Source organism: Coturnix japonica, chromosome 15, assembly GCF_054131305.1.
Source record: "Coturnix japonica strain WE chromosome 15, WE-NBRP24, whole genome shotgun sequence".
In the NCBI taxonomy this organism is placed as follows: domain Eukaryota; kingdom Metazoa; phylum Chordata; class Aves; order Galliformes; family Phasianidae; genus Coturnix; species Coturnix japonica.
The window spans coordinates 16477577-16500248 of NC_140677.1; the positions used below are offsets into that span (position 1 = coordinate 16477577).

At 39.8% G+C, this 22672-nt stretch overlaps 1 protein-coding gene across 6 annotated transcripts in view; it reads right to left on the minus strand.

The window, feature by feature from the left end:
• The window catches only part of DOCK3 (dedicator of cytokinesis 3), a 129233-nt gene that overhangs the window by 79197 nt on the left and 27364 nt on the right, over window positions 1-22672 (minus strand). For 5 of the 6 annotated variants that reach the window (XM_015874527.3, XM_085516587.1, XM_015874526.3 and 2 more), the window contains exons 6-9: window positions 15377-15525; window positions 8754-8838; window positions 6119-6160; window positions 4934-5088 (exon numbers count right to left, since the gene is read on the minus strand). In XM_015874527.3, the coding sequence (XP_015730013.1) occupies window positions 4934-5088; window positions 6119-6160; window positions 8754-8838; window positions 15377-15525 (431 nt within the window). The remainder of the gene's footprint in view (window positions 1-4933; window positions 5089-6118; window positions 6161-8753; window positions 8839-15376; window positions 15526-22672) is intronic. The other variant, XM_085516589.1, reaches the window with a different exon arrangement.

Sequence of the window (22672 nt, forward strand, 5' to 3'; positions counted from 1 at the left end):
TACTGCAGGGTGAGCAAGAGTAGCATTATGCCCATAGGGACCTTCTGGTGTTTAATGTTTTTGTCTGTGGGGTTTTATTGTTGTTTTTTTTTGCCTTTTTTTTTGGGGGGGAAAGAGGGGTCTTGTGCACAATGTGCATAGACAACAACAAAAGGCCTGGCAAAGAGCTCCAAATGGATTAGTGAGCTCCCTTGTAGCAGCTCACTGGCAGGTTTAATTAGTGCGTGGTTGCAAGGCAAAAATCCTGACCATGTATCCCTGTATGAATGAGGGTAGAGAATTAATAGATGCAGAGTAGGCAGGCAGTAACAGCCACCTTGTCTCCTCATACTTATTCCTACAATTTAAGAAATGGTTAATAGCACAATACTTCATTTCTCACAAAAATCATAATCATAGAACCACAGCATGGCCTGGGTTGCAAAGGCCCACAGTGCTCACCCAGTTCCAAAACCCTGCCATATGCAGGGTCACCAACCAGCAGCCCAGGCTGCCCAGAGCCACATCCAGCCTGGCCTTGAATGGCTGCAGGGATGGGGCATCCACAGCCTCCTTGGGCAACCTGTTCCAGTGATCTCTCCTACTCTCATCTTCTAGTGAAATTCAATTGGACTGACAATAAAAAGCCTTGGGAAATAAATACCATCAGTATTTTGAGATGCTATATAAAAACAATCATTTCTGTTCTGGATAAAAACTTGAGAATCAATTCTGTGCATTGCAAGCCCAAGTTAATGGCTAGATACCAATACAAATTATTTTGATAAAATGCTAATAGTAGCTCAGCTCACAGCATGGGGTTGCAGTTCAGGTACAAAGAACTCAGGATGTGTGAGTTGCTTACTACGGTCACAGAAAGCTTGCCAACACTTGCCTTCAAAATGCTGCTGTCATGCTGTGCACACCAGACTTTAGGCAGTTTAATTCACCAATGCAATGAAAAGCTGAATTCCTGCTGTCATCGTGTGCACAAGCTCTCCAAGGACAACGTGTTGACCAAGTGAATGGAACTGCATTAGGAACTGCTGGCACATTAAAAAGAAAGGAAGGGTGAGGAATAAAAAATTGAACATTATCTAAGCTGTACAGTTTCCACGTGCCAATACGTGCAGGAACTAACTTGGGAAATGCTTCTCTGCATTGGAGACTGGAGCAGAAATGACCCAACACCTCAATGCAGCAGCACTGGATGTTTTTCTTCAAAGTCATTTGATTGAGCTCTCCAGCTGCCTGTATGGTGGCAGAGAGAAAACCATGGCTGCACTGCCCTGGCTTCCCCTTGGTGCTGCAACCTAATTAACAGTAGTACTGTGGAGCTTCTCCAACCTCTCTGTAAAATCTTCAATTCCATTCTCTTCATTCCCCAAAATCTTTTTCACGTTTGTCAATGCAAAAACATAACCACACTGTAATCCAAGGGGGTCGCTGTGGGCAAATCGATGCTTTGGAGAACACAGTGTAGAAACCTTCCAAAAAAGGAAACAGGTTTCATATGAGGACTTCTGAAACTGCACTTCAACTAGATTGTGTCATCAATATGAAGAAAGAATGTGCACACGTTGACATCTCAGTCACTGGCATAAAGACAGGGTTGATTGTTTGCCTCAAAATGATTTAAGCAACAAGAGCAGTCCTCATGAAGTACAAGTGTTCATGACACCTATGAAGCACATGAAGAAAGGGAAAAGTAGTGTTTTCATTGAGAAAAATATGATTTTGCTTTCTTGTGAGAGTTTGTCAGCACTTTAAAAAGGGCTTCGAGGGAAGATCACAAGAACTGCAAACATGAAGCATCAGAAATATGCCATGTTATACATATACATGCCTCTACCGTAAGCAGTTCGTTTGCTTTTCATTTAGGGATGCTCACCACAAACAGCTTTTCACGTTTCTTTTCCATTCACGCATAAAACTTTCAGAACAGCCAATTTTTACTCATCTCTTTGAAAAAAAATTATTAAAAATCTATGTCCTTATGGCTGCTGTGAGGCTGACCTGGGAAAGAAATCTCCCATTGCGCCACAGGGGGAGTCTCTGGGTCTTAGTTTAAGTGCGAGTGCAAGTGAAAGCATATGTACAGAAAGGCACCTGCGTCTCTGTATGAACTCAGTTGCCATGAATAACATAAACCAGAAACGAGCACTAAAGCTGTGGCACAGCAGCATGTGAGCGATCCAGTGTCGATAGGGGTCAGCCTTGAACCCCAAGACAGAAGGATCACCTCTGCTGAACTCTGCAAATTGTCTGCACAATGATTCATGGGCTATTTAAAAATCTTCCTTTTCAGGCAAGTACTGATGGGTTTCTTCCTTTTCTTTTGCTTTCTTTCTTTTTCCTCTTTTGTCATCATCCGTCTTTCTCCCGATGACCTGCCATAACCCTGCTTACAAAAACAAGGGAAGGGAACGACGCGGCCTTGCTGTGCAGTGTGTTTTATAAAGACATCTTAGAGAAAAGAACACCAAATTTGTGAGGGAAATGAATCAGACTCTGAGAAAACAGCTCCAAGCAACACAGTTCACTTCCCAGCAAATTCAGGCTTAATGCTCATGAATTATTAAGTTACCTCCCTGGCTAGAAGCCATGGGGGGGGGATTACAGAGCTTACAGTAAGACTGTTACTGCAAACAGTCTTTCCTGTTTCCTTGGAAACAGAAATTAGTTAAAATAACTACCTGCCATTTCGCTCACCACACTCGAGGAAAAACGACCCAACGTTACAAAGGTTATTAAAGCTCGCAGGAGAAATGCAGCTCGCTACCAATTACATTCTCCTCAGGCTCCCATCTGCCACACCAAACATCTGACACTGCAATACGGCTTTTTTGCTGTTGTTATTTACAACACAGAAAGCAGATATTTGTGTTCCTGAAAGGAAAATCCCCAAAAATCTATGCCTAAAAAAAGAGATGTTGAGTCACATGTTGTGATTCCTTGGTCCCTGCAGCTGATGCTGATTTTGACTGGAGAGAAGCAGGTCAGACCCACCTGCCAGTCAGTAGGTATGAAATGCCTGAGCAGAACTGCAGGGAAGAGACCTAACTCTGCACTTCCACTATTCCAGGGAGTATTCTCCTGCGATGCGATTGCTTTTAGTAAAAGATCCTCTTTTAAGATGGATTTGCATTAGAAACCTTATAAGACAGAATGCACCTCTCTAATAACACCACTTGACTCTCCACACAGCTTTCATATGTAAAAGAAGACAGTAACAGTTTCTATACAATACACAGCATTAACAACAAAAGCGATACACGGGAAAATCGAGCAAATGCAAAAGCTGACACACGCAGCAGAGATGTTGTTCACTGTGCACTGCAGTCAGTGGAAGCAGATGAAAAGAAAAGTCAGAAAATTCAGCTACCGATACAAATTGTTTAACTTTCTATTCACTTAATCTGAGAATTCAGTTCGGATAAGAAACTCACCGACATCACAACCACCTCTGAAAAGTCAATTTGTCCTTTTCATTTTGAAGCACCACGCAGAAGCTCAATGCACTATTTCCTGAGGCACACAGGAAAGAGACTTCTAAAGCAGACCTAAATACAACTACTCTTTTTTCTTTTCCATCACTGGCAAGAAGCCTTCTCAAGGCCTTCCCACTCCACGCTAACATACTCTGCAAAGTGCAGCCCAAGACAATTACTCTGCAGAAGCATTTTCTGAGGCCTTCCATAGCCACAGCAGCAGTTTGTCAGTTCCCCTTTCCTGCAGCTTTCCTCAGCTAAATAACTGTACTGCTTTGTGGTATTAAATAATTATGGCTTATTTTATTTGCTATTTTTCTTCTTTCCTCCATTACAGGTATTTTACATTAATTCTCGCACAGAGAAATCAGAGACACATTCAGTATCAGTACAAGAATTTTTCAGGCAGCAATGGTGAACCTGATGTAGTATCACAGAAGACATTCTTGCCACATTCAGCAAAATAATTCTTAAGTTGCCAAATTAAATGGTGCGACATACTGCCAAGATGTACCAAATCATTATAACTTTCTAACATGAAATATTTTGGTTTTTGAGTGGGATCTGGTTTGGAAAGTTACAAAAACCTTTACCATTCTACTGTGAGCCCCCCCTGGACAGCACAGTGTTCTTCCAAAGAAAGGAAAGAACGTCTGGGGACTCTTCCCTCAGTTCAGAGGGAAATACCTGCTGAAATATGTAGGACAGTTTCCATCACGGTATCAGCAGTGGTTAGTGTCAGCTGTCAGGACACACTTCAATCAAAGCTCTAAAAAACCCAGAAATGCTGTACTTTAGATCCAACCACACTGTTCCGATTTCATTTCCAAGACATGCAGCATATACTGCAACACTCTTTTACACAGTCTGATATTTTCAAAACACACACTTGCGAAGGAAAAATGCAGAACCTTTTGTATTTGCTGACATCAGTATCAGTTACCTCAATGTACTGAGCAGCAGTTACCCAGCCTAGACACAAGGATGGACAGAAATATGCCAGTTGATATTGCTAGTAAAGGAGTGATGAAAATAAGCTCTACTGTAACATGCCTGTAAAGCAAGAAAAGGATGAAAGCTTGAGAGCCCTAGTTCAGCATCAAAACATACAACAGTCCTCTTCTGGAGTCATACAGCATGACACTGCAATTAATGATAATTCTTAACAGCCCTAAGAAAACAGCTATTAAAACATTAAGACCTTCAGTAATGCACAGAGACCAAGTGAGAAGCCTAAACACAATTCTGTGCCTGTAACACTTTGGTTATTTACAAGAACCAAATTTCATAACTAATGTTTAGCATTGCTGAGTTCGTGCATGCCTCGTAGGACCATCAGTTCATAATTTATCAGTGTTCTTTCAGTTGTGTCACAATGGCAGCCGATACGCTTTCCTCCAATAACACACATGCTTTCCTCACATCTTTTTTTTGGAACATTTTAGTTACGCATTAAGTCCTACCTGATTTGTTTGCCTTCTCGAACATCATATAAAGAAAAAAAGACATCAGTGTCTTCTCCGATCGTATTGTAGGTGAAGCTCTTTAGACTGAGGAAGAAGTGATGAGGCACTGGCATACGACAAGCATCTCCGTGACGCTGGCGAATTGTATCCACCTGATGAAGCAAAAGAAGCCATTTGTCACAAATAAAGGACATATGATTGACTTGGTGATTTCAACTGAAACTTCGCTCCATCCATCAAATAATGCTTCATCTCAACTATCTCTCATCTTAAAAACAGACCACAAAGCTTTTACCCTATTTTTTACATTGGATGAACTTCTACTCAAGTACTGAAGAGTAACATTTACATTGGTTTTTGTTTGTTTTTCTTAGTGCCTGCAACTCTATTTACAGAGATCATTTAGAACCAGGTTTATAAGCCAACTGCCCTGCAGATAAAAGAAAGAAATCCCAATGTTGGTTGGTAACATCAGCAATCTATGAAGTCAAACAGCAGACAGGGTTGTATTTTTGACTTGGCATACCAAGACCTGCTTACGCCAGTGCAAACTGCAGTGGAGAAATTGCATAATTGCAAACAATTTTTCTTTCCCTTTCATAGCACTTTATTTCCGTTGCAGCCTGATGTTAACAAATCTGTTGCATCACAGACCTAAGCTCACTAGGCTGGTCTCCTCTGTGCAGACACTAACAAAGTCACTCTTCATATTTTCATAGATTCAACTCAGATCTGTAGTAGTTTTGAAAATGCAGCTTAAAGCAATTTTTGTTCTGGATTCTGAATTAAATCCAACTAAATCCTCATCCCTTAAAGATCTGCACCTGTGCAAGCATAGCTCTCTAGGAAAGATTAGCTCCAGAATTCATGACCAAGAATGGATTAAATTACTACAGAAAGGGTATGTAAAATAAAAACCTCCAAACTTATGTGTTAGCAGGTAGAAAGAAGACTCACATGGGCAGACTGAGGCTTTTGATCTCACTAGAGAACTTGTTCTTTTAAGAAAAACAGAGAGCTGAGGAAAAGGGCTTTAGTAGAAGGACCTGTAGAAGCAGCTGAATTATTTTCAAGGCTCTTTTGAGGAACTCTTTTGGATACTCAATCATCTCCATCAAACTCATATATGCAGATATGCCATCAAAGACAGAAACAATAAACTGTTATGTAGCTGTTGTTTACCTGTGATGTGCTCTGCTGGACGCTGTGTCTACTTGACAAATGCTGTGGAGAAACAGAAGAGTAAAAGTGAAACCATTCAGAATGTAAGAGAATACCAGCACTACATTTGTGCTGCATTAAGAGAGCATTTTGTAAATATGATTGCTCAAGATTGTTCCCAAACATCACCACTCACAAGACCACAGCTCAGCTAAAAGCTGTTCCCAACTAAGCCACTTGTGAGACTAACTAATCAATCTTACAGGCTGCATTTACCTAAAGGCTGAATGTAAATGGCCATCACAAGTTTGACAGAATTTCCATGGCTGCAACAGTACTTGAGAAGTCCAGCGCCCCATACTGTGTAATGTGCATTTCCTTTCTAAATGAGTGAATATCTCACCTAATTCTCATGTATCAGTATGCTGGTCAAGGAAAAGCTGCATTTGTTAATAAATAAATACAATAAAATGAAAGGAACAACACTGACTTCTAGAAAGAAGGGTGAATTTCATATATACATATATATTTTAAAACTTTTTGCTCAGATCAGGAAATGAGATTCTGAAAACCAGGTAAAAACTCTTCTACAATTCCAGCTGTCCAACACCTGCACAAAAGCATCCACACAGAGCTACAGCTGTGCGGCGGAACTCAGAGGATGATCCTGTATTTAAAGCCCTCCATACTAAAAGGAAATGTTATAATCAGAAAATGGACTGCAAGTCCATTTAATCTCCAAATGGAGATTTAAATGCTAATCTAAATTGAAAAGGTTTCAGAGAGCTTTAAAAACCATATAATTAATGATTCTGCAATGCCTGTTCCACACATATTCATCCTACCATTAGTACTTTAAACTGAAATAAATACTAACTCACGTTCTCTTCATTCTCCCCCATCTCTACTCCCCTATTTCATACCCTATATCTTATTCTGAAGGAACACACTCTAGCAGGAGCAGCAGGATCTGATAACCTCATAGCTTCAAAAGAGATGAAAGTAAAAGAGATTCCACCAACTGCATTCAGCAACCCTTCTCTCAAATGAAATGAACAACATTTTTAAGTGAAAATCTGACCAGGAGAATTAATAACTTTGTGCAAGATGCTTCAATTTCTTGCCACAGACAGGAAAGCCTAGAGTTACTTCAGCCTGCCAACATGAGACCGTTTCCTGTGGTACATTTAATGCTCTGCATTTCAGTTCAAATGCAAAAGTAATTGGGCTCTCACAACCATTCCCACAAGATTATTTTGTGGTGTTGAACCTCGCTGCTGATTAGATAATCTGGTAAGTATTCTGCCATGAGTACAGACAATTCTCTCCATGAGGAAAAAAAAATGCAATAAAAAGCAATTTTGAAAAACTAAACTTCAGCTGAAGAGCTGTTAGTTGCTTTTTGGGTTCCTGAAATTACCTTCTGGCCCCTTAGTAGATGTGATTAGACAGCACTGTCTTCCTGAATCTACAAATGAAAGCCATGGTGAAATGTGAACTGACTAATGGTCACGTCCTGAACAGCAGCACAGATCTGAGCAGAAACCTGTGCTGTGGACGTTCTCTTCAGCAGTAACACGGGACACGTAATCGGACAACCCCAACCATTAAACATCACCTATTTTCTGTACTGCAAATAGTCAGCTTTACAAAAAACACAACACAACACCTTTGGAAAGAAGCTCAGAGTAATAAAGTAATCCAGTTAGCAACTCACGTTGAATTGTGCGAGTCATTACCCATTTAATTTTGTAGCAAACATTATTTTTGTACTCTGTGTGAAGGAAAACTCTCCAGTAAAAGCAGCAAAGTCTCCTCAGTCTATGGCAAATCAGGAACGAACTTAAAAGCCAGTACTGCAGATCAGCATACTTTGTCCTTCCTTATGGAGAAGAATTTCTATTTCTTTATGTGAAATGCACTGTTATATGGTATAATTAATCCAAAAGATGATTCCTATTAAAGGACACCACATATGTTTTCTAAGGGACACTGCCACATCCCAGAGACAGCTTTAGCATTCAAGACTGAGTTTTGCTTTAAGTTATTCAGCATTCTCCCTCCTTCCCGTCTGTGAGCTTATCAGTCTTTGTAAGGGAGCTTCTTATCTGTGCACGTCCTAGGAGCAGATTTTTCACTTCAGTTTTTATCCCTATCCACGAACCCTCAATGGCTCTCATGGGCTTTCTGGACTCACACAACTGTTGATCAGCTTCAGGTTTGAGATGTTTCAATTACTGGAAGTAAGGACAAACGATGCCAGATCTTACAGAGAGGAACATTCCTACTTCTCCTAGCAAGTTAATACCTGTTGTTTGAAGTAATGATGCAGTAACTCCAAAGCAGTCTGCTAAGACTTCTTTACTGTATGTCAATAAAGCTTGCAGGGTCATTTGTCTGGTTCACAGCACTTTTGGATGAGCAGACCTCAGCAAGACAGCACCACAGTTTAACTGTGGAGCTTCCAAGACTTTGCATTTCCCACCAGACAGAACTCAACTGTGTACCTGCCAAAGGCAGCTGTTAAATGGCATCGAAAAACAAATAAGCTTATTACATTATTTCAGTCAAGAAAATCCATAACGAAAGACTCTTATCTTCCCCTTCTTTCCCTCCCAATATAAAAGCTCAGAGGAATCTCCCACAGATTTCTTACCATTTTATAGAGATCTGACACACTGATCTGATCGGAATCCACAACTTCAAAGTCCTTTCGAGGAACTAAATCTAGGCCCAAATGCCTGCAGAAGAAAAGAAAGAACAGCAGTAAGCACAGCACATTGTGTCTACAAATACCAGCCACTCAAGGACAAGGAGAAAGGAACTACCAAATTGTATTTCAATCTTTCTGCAGCTGTTAACCATTGAACAAACAATCTTTTCATATACATTTAAATCTAAATATCAAACCAAAAAATGCTCTGAGCTCGTTACATCCTGTCCACGGATTTCAGTGCAGCTCTAACAGTGAACATCAGGTGAAGATTTTCAACGTGTTGGTGCAGAATGGTCGTTTCCTACACAGTAATGCAGGAGGTAAATAAGCTTAATGCAATCACTTCTGCTGCAGTATTCACATTGGGTTCTTTCCTAAGTGATGGAAAAATTTTCCCATCAGGAACCCTGATTTTTGCTTTGGGAAGCAGCTTTGAGTGGAACTCCTGGCACTCACTCCCAACTTCATCGCTGTGTAAAGAAGCATTTCCTTATAAACCATAACGACAAAAACACTAACAGGATCTTAACCTAAACTAAACCAGGATTTTAGCTCAGATCAAAACCAATCCATTAAAAAAAAAGGCTAAAAATGATGGCTAAAGCTGAGACTATTTTCTGCTCTGCAGTCACTCAGCTTCTGAGGCATAGGGCACTCACACAACTACAGTATGTAGCTACTCCAATTATGCACGTTAGGAGTAAAATCCAAGAAACCCATAAAAGAACCATTTCCCTGCTTTCATCTCACATAACTTTGATATTCCACTTGCACATGTTTTACACTGAAATTCTTCCTAGTCTCAAAGAACAAAAGAGGCAGCAGAGGTGTCCTTGCGGAGCACCCTTTCATTCCTGTCACCAACTAAACGACAAAAGCAAAATCCAATTTAGTCTGCTGATCAGAGAAGCGTTCTGCACAGCATTACTCCTGATGGCAAACGTGAATTTCTATTTGAACAAACCTCTCTCATGTACCAGCGAATCGTTTTGTATGGTGCAATAAACAAAAGCCTCCAGGCAATCCAGCATCTCTTCCTGAGCAATTAACTTAAAACATCAGCAAGTAAGAGGCAGTGGTTTGTAAGAAGCCTAACTGCTGCCCACTGTACTTCTTCATAATTTCCCTTAAGTTTCCCAACGTCCTGCTCTTAAAATTAATGACTTTATTTAAACTCTGCTTAACCAGGCAGATTACTCCATGCTATCCTAAGTCCATCCCATCTCCTCTCAAGGGAACAGCTCGGCCCGTGCTCACTTATTGGCAAACAACTGCTCAGCAGTACTGGAACTGTCATGAAAATACTGTACAGATAAATGAGAATTTCTGTGTTCTTCCCCAAAACAATTACATTTTCAGTGGGGGAAAAAGGAACCATTTTCCTTCTTCAATGCAATTTTTATGCCAGAAACTAGTTTCTACACTCTGGGGCTAATATGTGAGAATGGCAGCTGTGTACTCTTACACACTTAGTTTCCATTAAACCTAGGCAGTATCTGAAAATTGCTGCTGCAAGGATGGAAATTACTGTATTTAATTAACAAACAGAAAAGATTGAGAATGGGTGAAGTAATCCTCAACTGCAGCGACCACAGGAGCCCACTTATAACACAGAGTCAAAAACACCATGGAAAAAATGGCAGCAGATCAGAACAGTAACAAGCAGAGAGTCCATTTCAAAGTGTTTCAAGTGAAAGTTAACGCTCATCATGTTAATTTACAGAAATCTTCCTAGATCTGCATAGGTAACCCATCCAGAAGAGCCTATCACACGTGTATAAACAAACACACAGTGCACGTGAAGGGCTTTCTCCTCATTGTAGAGGTAATAACAAATGATTTTCTAATCACGTGATTAGCATCGCAGAATCCTGCTTTACAGGTCTCATGTAATTACAAAGAACTATCAAAAGTTTACAGAATAAAACTGCCAAATCTAATCAGAACCTGATCTTATTCTGGTGTCAAAATCTCAACTCTCTCGAGAACTGAAGAACTCACACGACAAAGTCAATTTCTACTTGATGATGTTCAACACAGCTGCATAGCATCCCTTGAAACTCACCTGATACCCTATTTTTAGTTAAATCCCTTAACACTGTGTATCTCCAGCCCAAAAGATTCTCATTCTCTAAAATCACATTAATCCTGTGCAATATTTGCTCCCTTTTCCTTTAGTGCTCCAACTGTGTGCACTAGGGTCCAGGTTTTTGAATTTAATCTTTTCTTTCTGTGTCTTTTTTCCCAACAAAAGATGACAACATCACATTTGAAATGACAATGACAGTTAGTGGCCCACTTTCACTCTGTATTATAAAGCACTGTGGGGATGGATATAAGAGCACCAGCTGCCAAGCAGTATTTCAGCAAAACATACCATGCATTGAAATGAAGTAACGTGCTGGTTTGTCTCTCTGACAGTTCTTCTCTTTTACAAGCACTTTCATTTACAGCATTTTGTTGTGGTTTTCACTGTGCCCTCACACTTTACTGACTTTCAAAACTATTTCCCCGGTGCCCCAGCAGCTCCCCAGCCCAGCTGTTATCTCGTGGTACCACATACCTGGGGCCACTTCTACCAACACTCAGAAATTCCCTCTCTTCCATAGAGCAGCCCATAGAACTTAAGGCTTAATTTTGCCTTCTTTGGCTGGGGAACAAATGCCTGTGCTTTTCTCTCCAATAACACCAAGACAAACGGATGATGTGTGTCAGCATTTTAAGTCCTACAGGGTCGGACATACAATTCACTTAATTGGCCTTCTGGAGATAATCAGCTTGGTTTAAGTTTGATTTGATTTCAAAGAAAGATCTTAAACGTATAATATGAATGCCAGACTATTCTGAACTCAAAACACACAAGTTACAGCGATTCTTCCTTGAAGAACCTTCCAGAAACATCGTCAGCTGACTCAAAGATGTGCTCAGGAGACACATGGAGTCTCAAAGAACAAACTGGGAGAACATCTCCTTGTGCTCCAAAACCAGGCGTTTCACCCCTCTACCTTTGCAGTCACATGTTTTCATTGTACTCCTTCTCTACATTGAAGCCTCATTTAATATCACTCATACTCCTCTAACAGAAGTACACTTAAAACAAAGGTGCTGAAGGGAAAAGAAATAACTCCGACAGCTGTTCACAGACATCACACACGGATCTGAAATAAAACCAATGGAAATAGGAAAAATAAACTACAAGGGCTCCAATCTGTAAAGAAATTAATAAAGCACTGATGTAATGTTACGTGGGGAACTATTTCTCAAAATGAAGATGAGGAGTGGTAGGAAGTGAGTAATGTTAGCAAGAAACTGATTCAAGGAAATGGCAGCAAATCCATCTGAGCATGGAAACATCGGAATACAGAGTGAGGTATGGAGGTTCTCCTTAAAGATGATATCCAGGAAAGCTCCTGACAGTCTGAATCCCTTCTCGATCATCACGTTCCTATGAGGACATTCAGAAGGAGAGAGAAATATTGCAGATTCAGACAGAAATGGCAACTAATCTTTCTGCAACCTTCTTAAAGGCTTTTCACTAAGGTGAATTGCTGCATAGTACAGCAATTAATTATAGAGCAAAGCAGAGCATTCCCATTTCAAACAAAGTCTGCAAGGCAGATTCCTTCCTCTGCTTTTGGTGCAAATGGCTGTAAAATGACAAGGATTTTTCTTAGGAAGAAAGTTCAATTCTGATTTATCATCTTACGCATGAGTAGAAGCTGAAAATCTCACCCATTTTTTTGAGTTAAAATAAAAAAACAACTGAATGTATGAAAATCACATTTCTATTTTACTTATAATTTAAAATTAGACAACGAACTGCAGATACCATCTCTATAACATGATTCCAAATAGGACAATGAATTGGATTGTAGAGGTCAGCTTTTATATAAATTCATATACTTTTTTTACCTACAGGTTTCCTGCAATACCACTTCTCCCCTCTTGCTTACAGTCCATTGGGCTTTCCTAATTGCATTTTAGACTTCAATTGATCAGCGCCCAAATAAATCTTATCATTTCTGTGCAAAGGCTAATAAGACACACAAGCAAAATGTACTATGTGAGATACCACCAGTGCAAAGGTGCACAGAAGGATGCTTCAGACCTTAAGTCAAGAAGCACCAAGCTGCTGATCTGAAAGTGCTTTTCTGATTATTTGGGAAATAAAAACCCATTTATATAGTAGTAACATCAGCCACTGCACACATATACGAAGCACCTAACTGAGGATAACTGGAAGAGGAAAAAGCATTAAAAAAGATGCATCTTAGTTTTGTAGTGGGGAGAATGAATATGTCGGTAAAAGAAGATTTAATCACTATGGTAAGTAGAAATCAGTGCTGCATTACAAGAATGATTAGCAACAATACAGAAGGTTAGCAACCTATTTTTGAGTGAATTATATTCCTTCATTTTTAAGAGACCAAACTACAAGATATTAATATTATAATATTTTAAATTAAGCATATAGAAATAAACAGAAGTTCATGGCAGTACTTCCAAAACCAACCCAAATTAATACAGCCCAAATGAGTTCTTCACAAAAAACAACCAACAACCCATCTAATTACTAATCCAAGGAGCGCATTTCTTCCTTGATTCCTGCCAACTCCCACAGCACCATCAGGGATGACCATCAGAACTGCTGCTACGTTACTTAAATGGAAACAAGTTCAGTTCAGAAACCAAACAAACAGGAAATGGGAATTTCATGTTTGCATCACTTCCTCCCCATTAATGCAACACATTAATGAACCAGGTCAGGATAAAGGCAGCTTCAGGCTGCATAAAGTGCTATATACTAGTGTAAAACTATGAAATCCTCGTACTATGAACAACTACAGACCTGCTCAAACTGCTGTATTTAAGTTCCTCAGGTAATCCTAACATGTTTGTAATGGCACTTTGCATTTATTTCAGATCTCGAAAATGACAGAACTCTTCTGTCGTCCTCTGAAAAACAGCCCTATGTGAATGTGAATATGAGAAACCATGTTTTTAACAAATTAAGACACTTGGTCAGGAGTTTCATAATAAAATTCAAAGGGGAGATATAGGAAAACCCTGCTGACCTCCCAGATCCATCTATATTTAAATATCTCATTGCATCTGGATATAATTAAATATCTTTTCAGTCACACAGATCTTCATCCAGTTCCTCTTCCATTTCAGAATGCATCTCTGATACTACCTGCTTTTTTCTTTGGAGAGGATAATATCTATTGTTACACATTACATTCTTCTTCTTACATGAGAGATGAATTTAATCATAAGCATGTTTTTATCTACTGATTTACAAGACGCTTTTCCATAGCTGTCACACATTGGATTTGCCTTTTCAGTTTTAATGTACCTTGTATTTCATGATTTCACATTTATTGCATTTAAAATAAAAGCTTTCTATAGGCTATAGCTCAGCAGCCTGTTCTCTTCATTGCTGATTGCTCTCCTCATATTTTCTTCTTACAACATCTTTGCTACTTCCAGCTGCTGACTTCATCCAAACACACTTAGAAGAAAAAATGCCCAGACAATGCTCAGTTTCTTGGTTCCCATTTAATCCAGCAGGAATGACAATAGAAAACATTGTAAGTCTGAACTGCAGACCAATGCCTTGATGACACTTATTGCATTAAGTCCTTCAGAGCTTTTTTTCATTAGAAGTGAAATGCAGTGTGGGGGCTCAGCAAAAATGTGCTCATGGTGTGTATCTCGCAGAGGGAGTATGTGACTAAGGAGTCATAAAAAAAGATATGTTCGTGAAAAACATTTGCCTTTTTTCCTTAGTTATCGAGTTCAGCTAATTCATTCCTCCCTGTCCACCCCCCACTGCTCATCTTTTAATTAGCACTAATCCTACCCCGAGCTGAAAAGCAGTTGCTACATGCCTGAGGAGGGTGGTATTTACCTTGAAAAGGTCACATGAATGTCAAGCAGAACTTACCTGTCTGATAGACCGTATCTCAGAAGCAAGGCAGCTCTGCTGAAGGGCTGCTTTTTGTGTAGCCGTATCTTATTACCACTTCTCCTTCTATCTGAATTGCAATATTCGCTAGCTTTTAAAAAACATCCACAAAGTCACAGTGGAATTTACCAGTGAGTCGAGAGCTCTATAAAGTCTCATCAGCAGCCAAGAACATGGATTAAATTAAAAACCTACAGATCACAGTCTTCATTCCAGCGTAACTGTTACCAGAGAGGTTCTGTAGTCATCAGGCCAACCATTAAAATACTTATTCAATGGAAAAAATTGGGGTTTAGTAGCTATGAACACACATTCCCAGGCATAATACTTACTATACTGATACAAATAAAGTAAATTGACCTAAATCACTTAGAAGTGACCTACAAATACTAAGCAAATGGCTCATCTGTTAGTAGCAGCAGCAGACTTACTCAGTAAACTCACTGTAAGAAGCTGTATGTGATTTCCAAACAAGCAACTGTTCTGTTTGTAAGTACTACTGGAAAAGAAAAGTTTTGCTTTTTGTTTTCCTTCTAAATTAAAGCTGTGTAAAAAGAATTAAAACAAACAGTACCCAGCTGGTACCTGTACTTACTCATTGCCCCAGTCCAGCCTCACTGTGAGGTGCCTCTTGACCTCTCGCACCTGATCCTGCGTCAAGTGACCTGACAGCAGCTGTCTGCGCAGGTCAATGAGTTCATTCATCACATGGCGCAGTTTGTAGAAAAGATCTACCTTATGCTTCTGTAAAGGCATATTTTTGGGAGGGGAGGGGGAAGAGGAGGAGAGAAGAAAGAAACAGAAGTGAAAGAAAACAAACAAAAAGATAAGTTTGGAAAGAGGAAAAAAAGAAAGAAGGGAAGCAAAAGAAAAGGGATGGGGAGAGAAGAAAAGGGCAGGGAGGAGAGAGGGGAGAAAGAAATATAAGTTCAGAAAGAGGAAGAGCAAGAGGGGGAGAGAAGACAGACCAAGACAGAGGAAACAGAAAGAGAGAGATTAATAAGTTTCCAAATTGACATTTAATTACCCTAGAGGAATATTAATCCAGTTTGTACAAGCTTTAAAATACTTACATCAAAAAGCAGTGTTAGCAATGCTATTTAAGCTGAATCATTTCTTTTTACATTTCGGGCTACATTTGCTGAGGGATCCACTTCCTGATGGAACCCAATGCCACAGCTGAAGCAGCTCATTATGAACAACAGGGATCACTTATTCCAATCAGCTCAGAAATACAGAGTGGGGAAAGCATCTGCTCTCAGTCCATGTAATGCTCTGAGCTGTTAACAGTGATGATTGACCACACTGGAAAAGCACTTCAATGTTTAAATACTCCACTCACTGAAAATCACCCAAGTTTCTATGATAAGTGGCAGTGGGAAAGCGAATATTCATTGTACACACTCTGAAAGGGACTAAAATGATTACTGATAAAATCTACCTAAAAACCAGTTTTCAAAGAGGAAAACTACTGCATAAAGAAAAATAAAGGAGAAAATACAAATGACACCATTCCTAGCAAAACTTTTCTAAGCAACCAACCCTGCAAGCATTTCCAATAGGACTGGCACTCTTCAGGTGTGGGGAAAAGGTAGAATAGGAAATGCTGATTCTCCTGTGCAGGAACTCACTGCAGGGAAGACCCCTCCAAAGAGGCAGCTCTGAAGGTAACAGCAATGCCCACCTATGAGCACCCATAGCATAAAGAAGGGCATCTGTACTACTCCCATACCTGCCAGGTGAGAGCTGCGTGTCAAAAAGGATCTTCTCTATGGAGTCACACTGCATAAAACAGCTGCTGTGTAACCAATGAAGAACCAAGGGAGGAAACTGATCACCAACTGCAGCTGAATTTTTGTTGTTTGTTTTTTAAACAACTCAACTCCATTCCTACCTGTAAGCAAAGCTGGACACCTAAGGGAAAACACAGGGACTAAAATGGAGACTTCACAAGCCAGCACTGCTCTGATTGCATTTCTGGTGTAATCAAGTGCTCTGCAAAAGCTCTCTAAATGAATGTAAGTTCATCTATCTCTACTAGATCTGACAGAGGAACACCCACAAAGTGTCTTCTATTGCAACATGTTATTAGGAAAAAAATAAATAAATAAATGTTCTTCATCTTACAAAAAATAAATAACAGGAGATGAAAAAAGCATTTCCATCCACTTGAATTTGCTCCCCACCAGGATCACTTATTGCACATGACTCCTGGAAACAAATTTCAGTACATTCCGTTTTGATCAGAAAGGTATTAATTTTTCTGAGCCTGATTAAATATCTGCAGTGCTGAATTAGGTTGAGCACAGACAGGATTATCTGGAGTTCTTAATGTTGAGATGATAAGATGCACAATCTTTCTACTACACCTCAACACTGATTTGACCCATTCTGAAAGGGCTGAAACAGACATCAACAGAAAGAAACATTTCCAAAGCTGGAAATACTTATGCTGAGAAGATAATATAGCTGGTAAGTATAAAATGACCAAAACTGCGTTTGGGTTTTCTCATTAAATGTGATGCAAAGTAAATCATACTCAAGCTGAAAATGACAGTAGGTATAAGGAAGCTTGGTTTTATATTGTATTTATGCAAGACGGAAAAAGTTGCAACTTTTTCTGACACAAGATGTAGACAAGCAAATTCATTACCCCTGCTGTGGGCTGGCTGCCTCCTGGCTCAGGCAGGGTGCCCAGGACCCTGCCATGGCCTGAGGCACGGCCAGGGATGGCACCCACAGCTCTGGGCAGCACTGCCAGCACCTCACTGCCCTCCGAGCAAAGAGCTTCTCCTTTACATCTAATCCAAATCTCCCTTCCTTCAGTTACACCTTGTCCTATCAGCACACTCCCCTGACAAGCATCAAGTCCCTCTCCAGCTCTCCTGTAGCCCCTTTAGGTTCTGGAAGGTCTCCCTGAAGCCTTTTCTCTTCTCCAGGCACCCATAGGAGAGGTGCTCTCGTTCTGTGATCACCCTCTTGGCCAGATGACCAAAACTGTAATCATTTTGTTAACATGATTTCATGTAACACTACAGTAAAGATATTGGAATTTCCAAGAACTGTCCCTTAGGGCTCCTCCTACACAACTGTGTTGGGCTATAATGGGGATGAGGGACAAAAAAGCATTATTTTTGTTATGAGAGAAAGCGAGCAGACATTTCCCAGGTTCCCTCTTATGGGTCTCAGTATCTAACTCAGATACGAAAGCCTGCAAGCATCCTCAGCAGATGAGAAGAATCAGTAAATCTCTAAACAACACAAAACACGTCCCAGTTTCCTCTGGATTCTGCCATTAAGCAAATTATTGCACATTAAAGTTCTTGTGCTGTAGATTTGTGCCATATTTAGAGTTTAATCTTATACAAAGTCTCTAATGTTATTACCACACAAACCTTAAAAACTACAAACTTTCCCAGAAATGGTTTAGTAGAGCTAACAACATCCTTCCAGGCAATGCCGCCCTTGTAAGACTTCATTTTAAAAGCTGCCCATCACCCATTCAAAGACACCCAAACTATCTGCTCTTCTTTGCAGTGTTTCAAACATAAGTAAGCCAAGATACGTACTTAATGTCAGTCCTTTCCATAGCTTATATGTAAGTTGTCATCCTTGACAAGTCATCAGAAACCACAAAGAATGTGTTCCAAAGGTCTAAGGATCAGCATAGGATCACCAAGACACCAGCTAGAGAAAGACACCTACAAAGCTGCCTGACTCTCGCATGTAACTCTCTTGCTTGAAAAGAAACATCACAAACACCATCACAGCACATCCACTTCTTAATACTACTTTTTCATTTTAGTAATTGTGTTTTATTTTTTTTCCAACGCAGCTGGTCCTGACTGAACAGATTGAAAGACTCATCAATGTCAAGACTATAAAGGATTATTGTGATTATCTCGTCTGCCTTCCCGCAGGGCTCAGGCCATAGCAGCTCACTCACAGACTGCCACAATGCACTTCCTGGGTGATAATGCACCTACCCATCTTTTAAAACACAAACCAGCCCTGTTTTAAAGATAACAGCAATACATAAGCAATTGTTTTCCATAATTAAATTAACCTTATTTTTAAGTATCCCAACTATTAAAACCTGGCTTTATTTCTGCATGAACTCGCAGGGCTTCAGTTCATAAATATGGTATTTTGTTATGACTTTTTTTTGACAGAACTGACAGGTTGTGGTGCATTTTTGACAGGCTGCATCCATTAACAATCACCCACCTGAAACCTTTCCTGCATGTACCCATTTATAAGTCATAAATAGGCCAACTCCTCACTGGACTTGTGCAGTCTTTCTGAATAAATGTACAAAGTAATTTCTTCACTCAACTCCATACAGGTCAAGCTTCTGCCACAATATTTCTCTCACCCTTATCTCTGCCTCTGTCTACATATTTACCTATTAAACACTGAGAAGGTGTGGATAGATGGCTGAGTCTTTAAAGCAAAGAGACCATGCAGAAGACAATATGTATCGACATATAGGGAAAGATATAATCCCAGGACTGAGTCTGACCGTTTGGATGCTCAGTCCAGAGAAGGCAGGGTTTAGGAACACTATTTAAATGAACAGCTTGCAGGAAAGGAGAATAATCTCTTCTTGTCTGTGGCAAACAGAGTAAGAAATAACAAGCTTTAAGTGACAAATATTCAGCACAGCTTTCAGGAAATATATTTAACAGTATGAGCCAATAAGAACTGCATTTTTGAGGCTGCAGAACATCCACTGTTGCTGTTTTCTTTTCTTTTTTTGTTTTTAAGAAAAATAACCAACAGGCAAAACAAACGCATGCTGGAAATGCCACAGTTCAAACTTAACCCATCCAAAGGGTTACATGGTCCAGGTATCTCCATAATTTCTAGGCTCCCCCCTCCTACCATTCCTCTCCTTCTATCAAGTATCACCTCTGTTCTGAAGAGGACACTGCAGGATCAGCACTAATTGCTCAATAATCACAATTTTAGTTAATGCACAGAGATTTTCAATTATTTCCCACCTTGGTCCTCCAAGCTACCCCCTCCTCTGAGGTAAGGCTCATTATTATCCTCTGAGCTATCAAAATCAAGAGAGGCTGACATTCAATAGTGTAGCTATAATAGTGTTTCATCATCGTAAGTGTCACTGCACCTCAGGACACAAACACCATCTGTAGGTCCTTTCTATATTTGGATGTATTAGAATAGCTGCTGTTTAAATGAGCCAAGTATCTGACACAAACCTCACCATTTCTGAACTAATCATTATTCCACTTCTGCACTATCAGCAAATTTCATGAAACTGCATTTCTTTCTGATTTCTATTAGGAGTGCAATGAGTAACAGTAAGACAAGAACTGCAAGTCCCATTACAAGCAGCACCTCTGAGTAATTCTCCATTTTCTTCTACCTGACCCTGGGATTTCACCTGCTGAATCAGAAAACACAGGCAACACACACACCTGTGCACAATGAGCTGCACATGATAAATGGAGCTATAGCTCACTGAAGAGCTCACAGCAGCTCCAAAAAGAAACACGCTAATATTGCAAATATGACACAGAAAATAAAAAATGCCATTACCTGCCCTGCCATGTAAAGGTCTTTCAATTTTGACTACAGCCATTTTAACCAGATCATTTCATATCAAGAACTCTGGGCTCAGCATCCTCCACATGTATGGGAAGTCATTTCAGCTCCAGAATGCTGCAAAACTCAAACAGCTTTGCAGAGTGGGAAGGGAAACTTCACTACTATATCAGTGTAAGGAAACCTTGTGAGAACAGACACGTGCATTTCATCTGCTTTGTTCTGGGCCTGTTCAGATGAAAGCACTGCAGTTGCTGTTGTAGTGCTGTGAGGTTCTCTCACAGTACGGGAAAACGGCTTAGTTTTAGATAGGAATATAATTGAACTTATGGTAAGTTAAGAAAACTTAAAACATTCTGTTTGAACTGAAGTTATGTTGTTGGGAGAATTCATCTTGTGAAAGTGCAAGATGTGTATCTATATAGTTGATATGTAGTTGAAATAAGTTAATGAGAGTTAATACATTGTATTTGAACTTAATATTAGTTCGTAAATTTAACAGCAGTTCTGGAAACATACATGCAAGACCAGAGAAACCATGTATTATCATCTTGGCTTTATTGAGAGATTTAAATATAAGGTAATTTTGAGGGGTCTAACTGGTGTTATCTTCCTTAATATCCTCACAGAACATAACCCCAATATTAGGGAGTACTACATTTTCTTTGGCTTTTGGACCATGTCTCTCCCTCCTTCCGGAGGCCTTTGTTAACAATTGCTCTTCACCATACAACAGTTGTAGCATATGATGGAAGGGAGGGGGATTGCAGTCTCATTACCACATACCATATGGCAAATGACCGCAAAATGAATGGTCTTACGAGGGCTCTTAAAGAAAAAGCAGCCTGTACTGAGACCAGAGGCATTCACCCAGTCCTCAAATGCTTTTGGAAGCCTAGTGACACACTGAAAAGAGTTTCTGTTATTTACCAATTGTCTCTACAGCATATCCATAATCATGTAGCTGGAAAGAGAGAACACTGAAGTCTTTAATAATCATACTGAATGTTTTAATTGACCTCAATATCTTGAACGCAAAAATTCATATCTAGCCATTTGCCAGACTCACCACTGAGTTTTTAAATTGGGATACATTTTTGTCCTGTTTGTTTAGAAGGACACAATAACCAGCAACTCTCTCCTGCCTGGCCAAACCCAACAGTGCAGTGAGTAATCAAAGCTGGCATTGCCAAGTGAAGCTGTTCACCACTGCAGCTACAGTCCTTGGGAGGCTGCGGTTTTCAGGACAGCTTTTCCACACCTCCCACTTATTAAACTTCTTGCTACGTGTTCTGTTTAGAAAATTTATTTTAATATTTTTTATATTGAAAGATAATAACACTAACAAATATTACATATTAGCTACCTCTTCCATTGCAATTCTTAGGGATAGAAACAACAGGAAGCAACACAAATTAGGATAAGGGTAAAGGACACTTCCTGACACATGTACAACAGTGCCGTACAGGCTGCCAAAAGGACAGATGTTCTTTGCTTTTCTAATAAGCAAAAATAAAATAAAGCCTGTCTTCTATAAAATGAAATCCAACAAACTGCCTTTTCAGCTCCAACAAATGCCCACCAGGGATGATCCACCTTAGTCCTCCTGAGCTCCAGGCACACTCGCAAGCTCCCCAGCTCACTCCAGAAGGTCAGACTGGTCGTTTCCCTTACCCAGGTTTTCCTCCCTTCTCTCTGTTCTTAAAAAGAAAACAAAACCCGAACTGCCATCTTTCAACACACACCTCTGGAAACCTGCAATCGAACTACACTACCATTTCTGTCCTTTTCAAAAGCTGTTTCTGTCATAACACCATACTGGGAACAATCCAGGTGAGCCTCCTGTTGCAGATGATGAGCCTCAACTTCTGATAGGATTTTTGGAGTGAAACCTGCAAATCTGTATGTGGACATAAATGAGAAGTGAACCATGCTGCATATACTGCTGCTTGTTGTACTGTCCCTTAAATCAAACTTCCCATAAATTCTGTGGTCTTCAAAGCAAGTAAATTTCACTCCAATTATTGTAGTTTTTCAAATATTACTGGTGTAAGACCTGCTTCCAAACTAATCTTATTTTATTTTCCTCAAACTTTGAGTGCTTCAATCCTTCAGAGCTCTCAGACTTGCATAAATCACTATAAGGAACCAACAGAATTAATTTCTTAAAACTAGAGAATCTGAAGCATATTCACAGGCCTGTTCCACCAAAGACAAAATGCAGAACTCGTGACATTTACTAAAGATCTTCAAAATACTACACATCATGAAGAAATGCAATTCTCAGTTGAAGAAAGCATGAGAAGGACTTCACCCAACT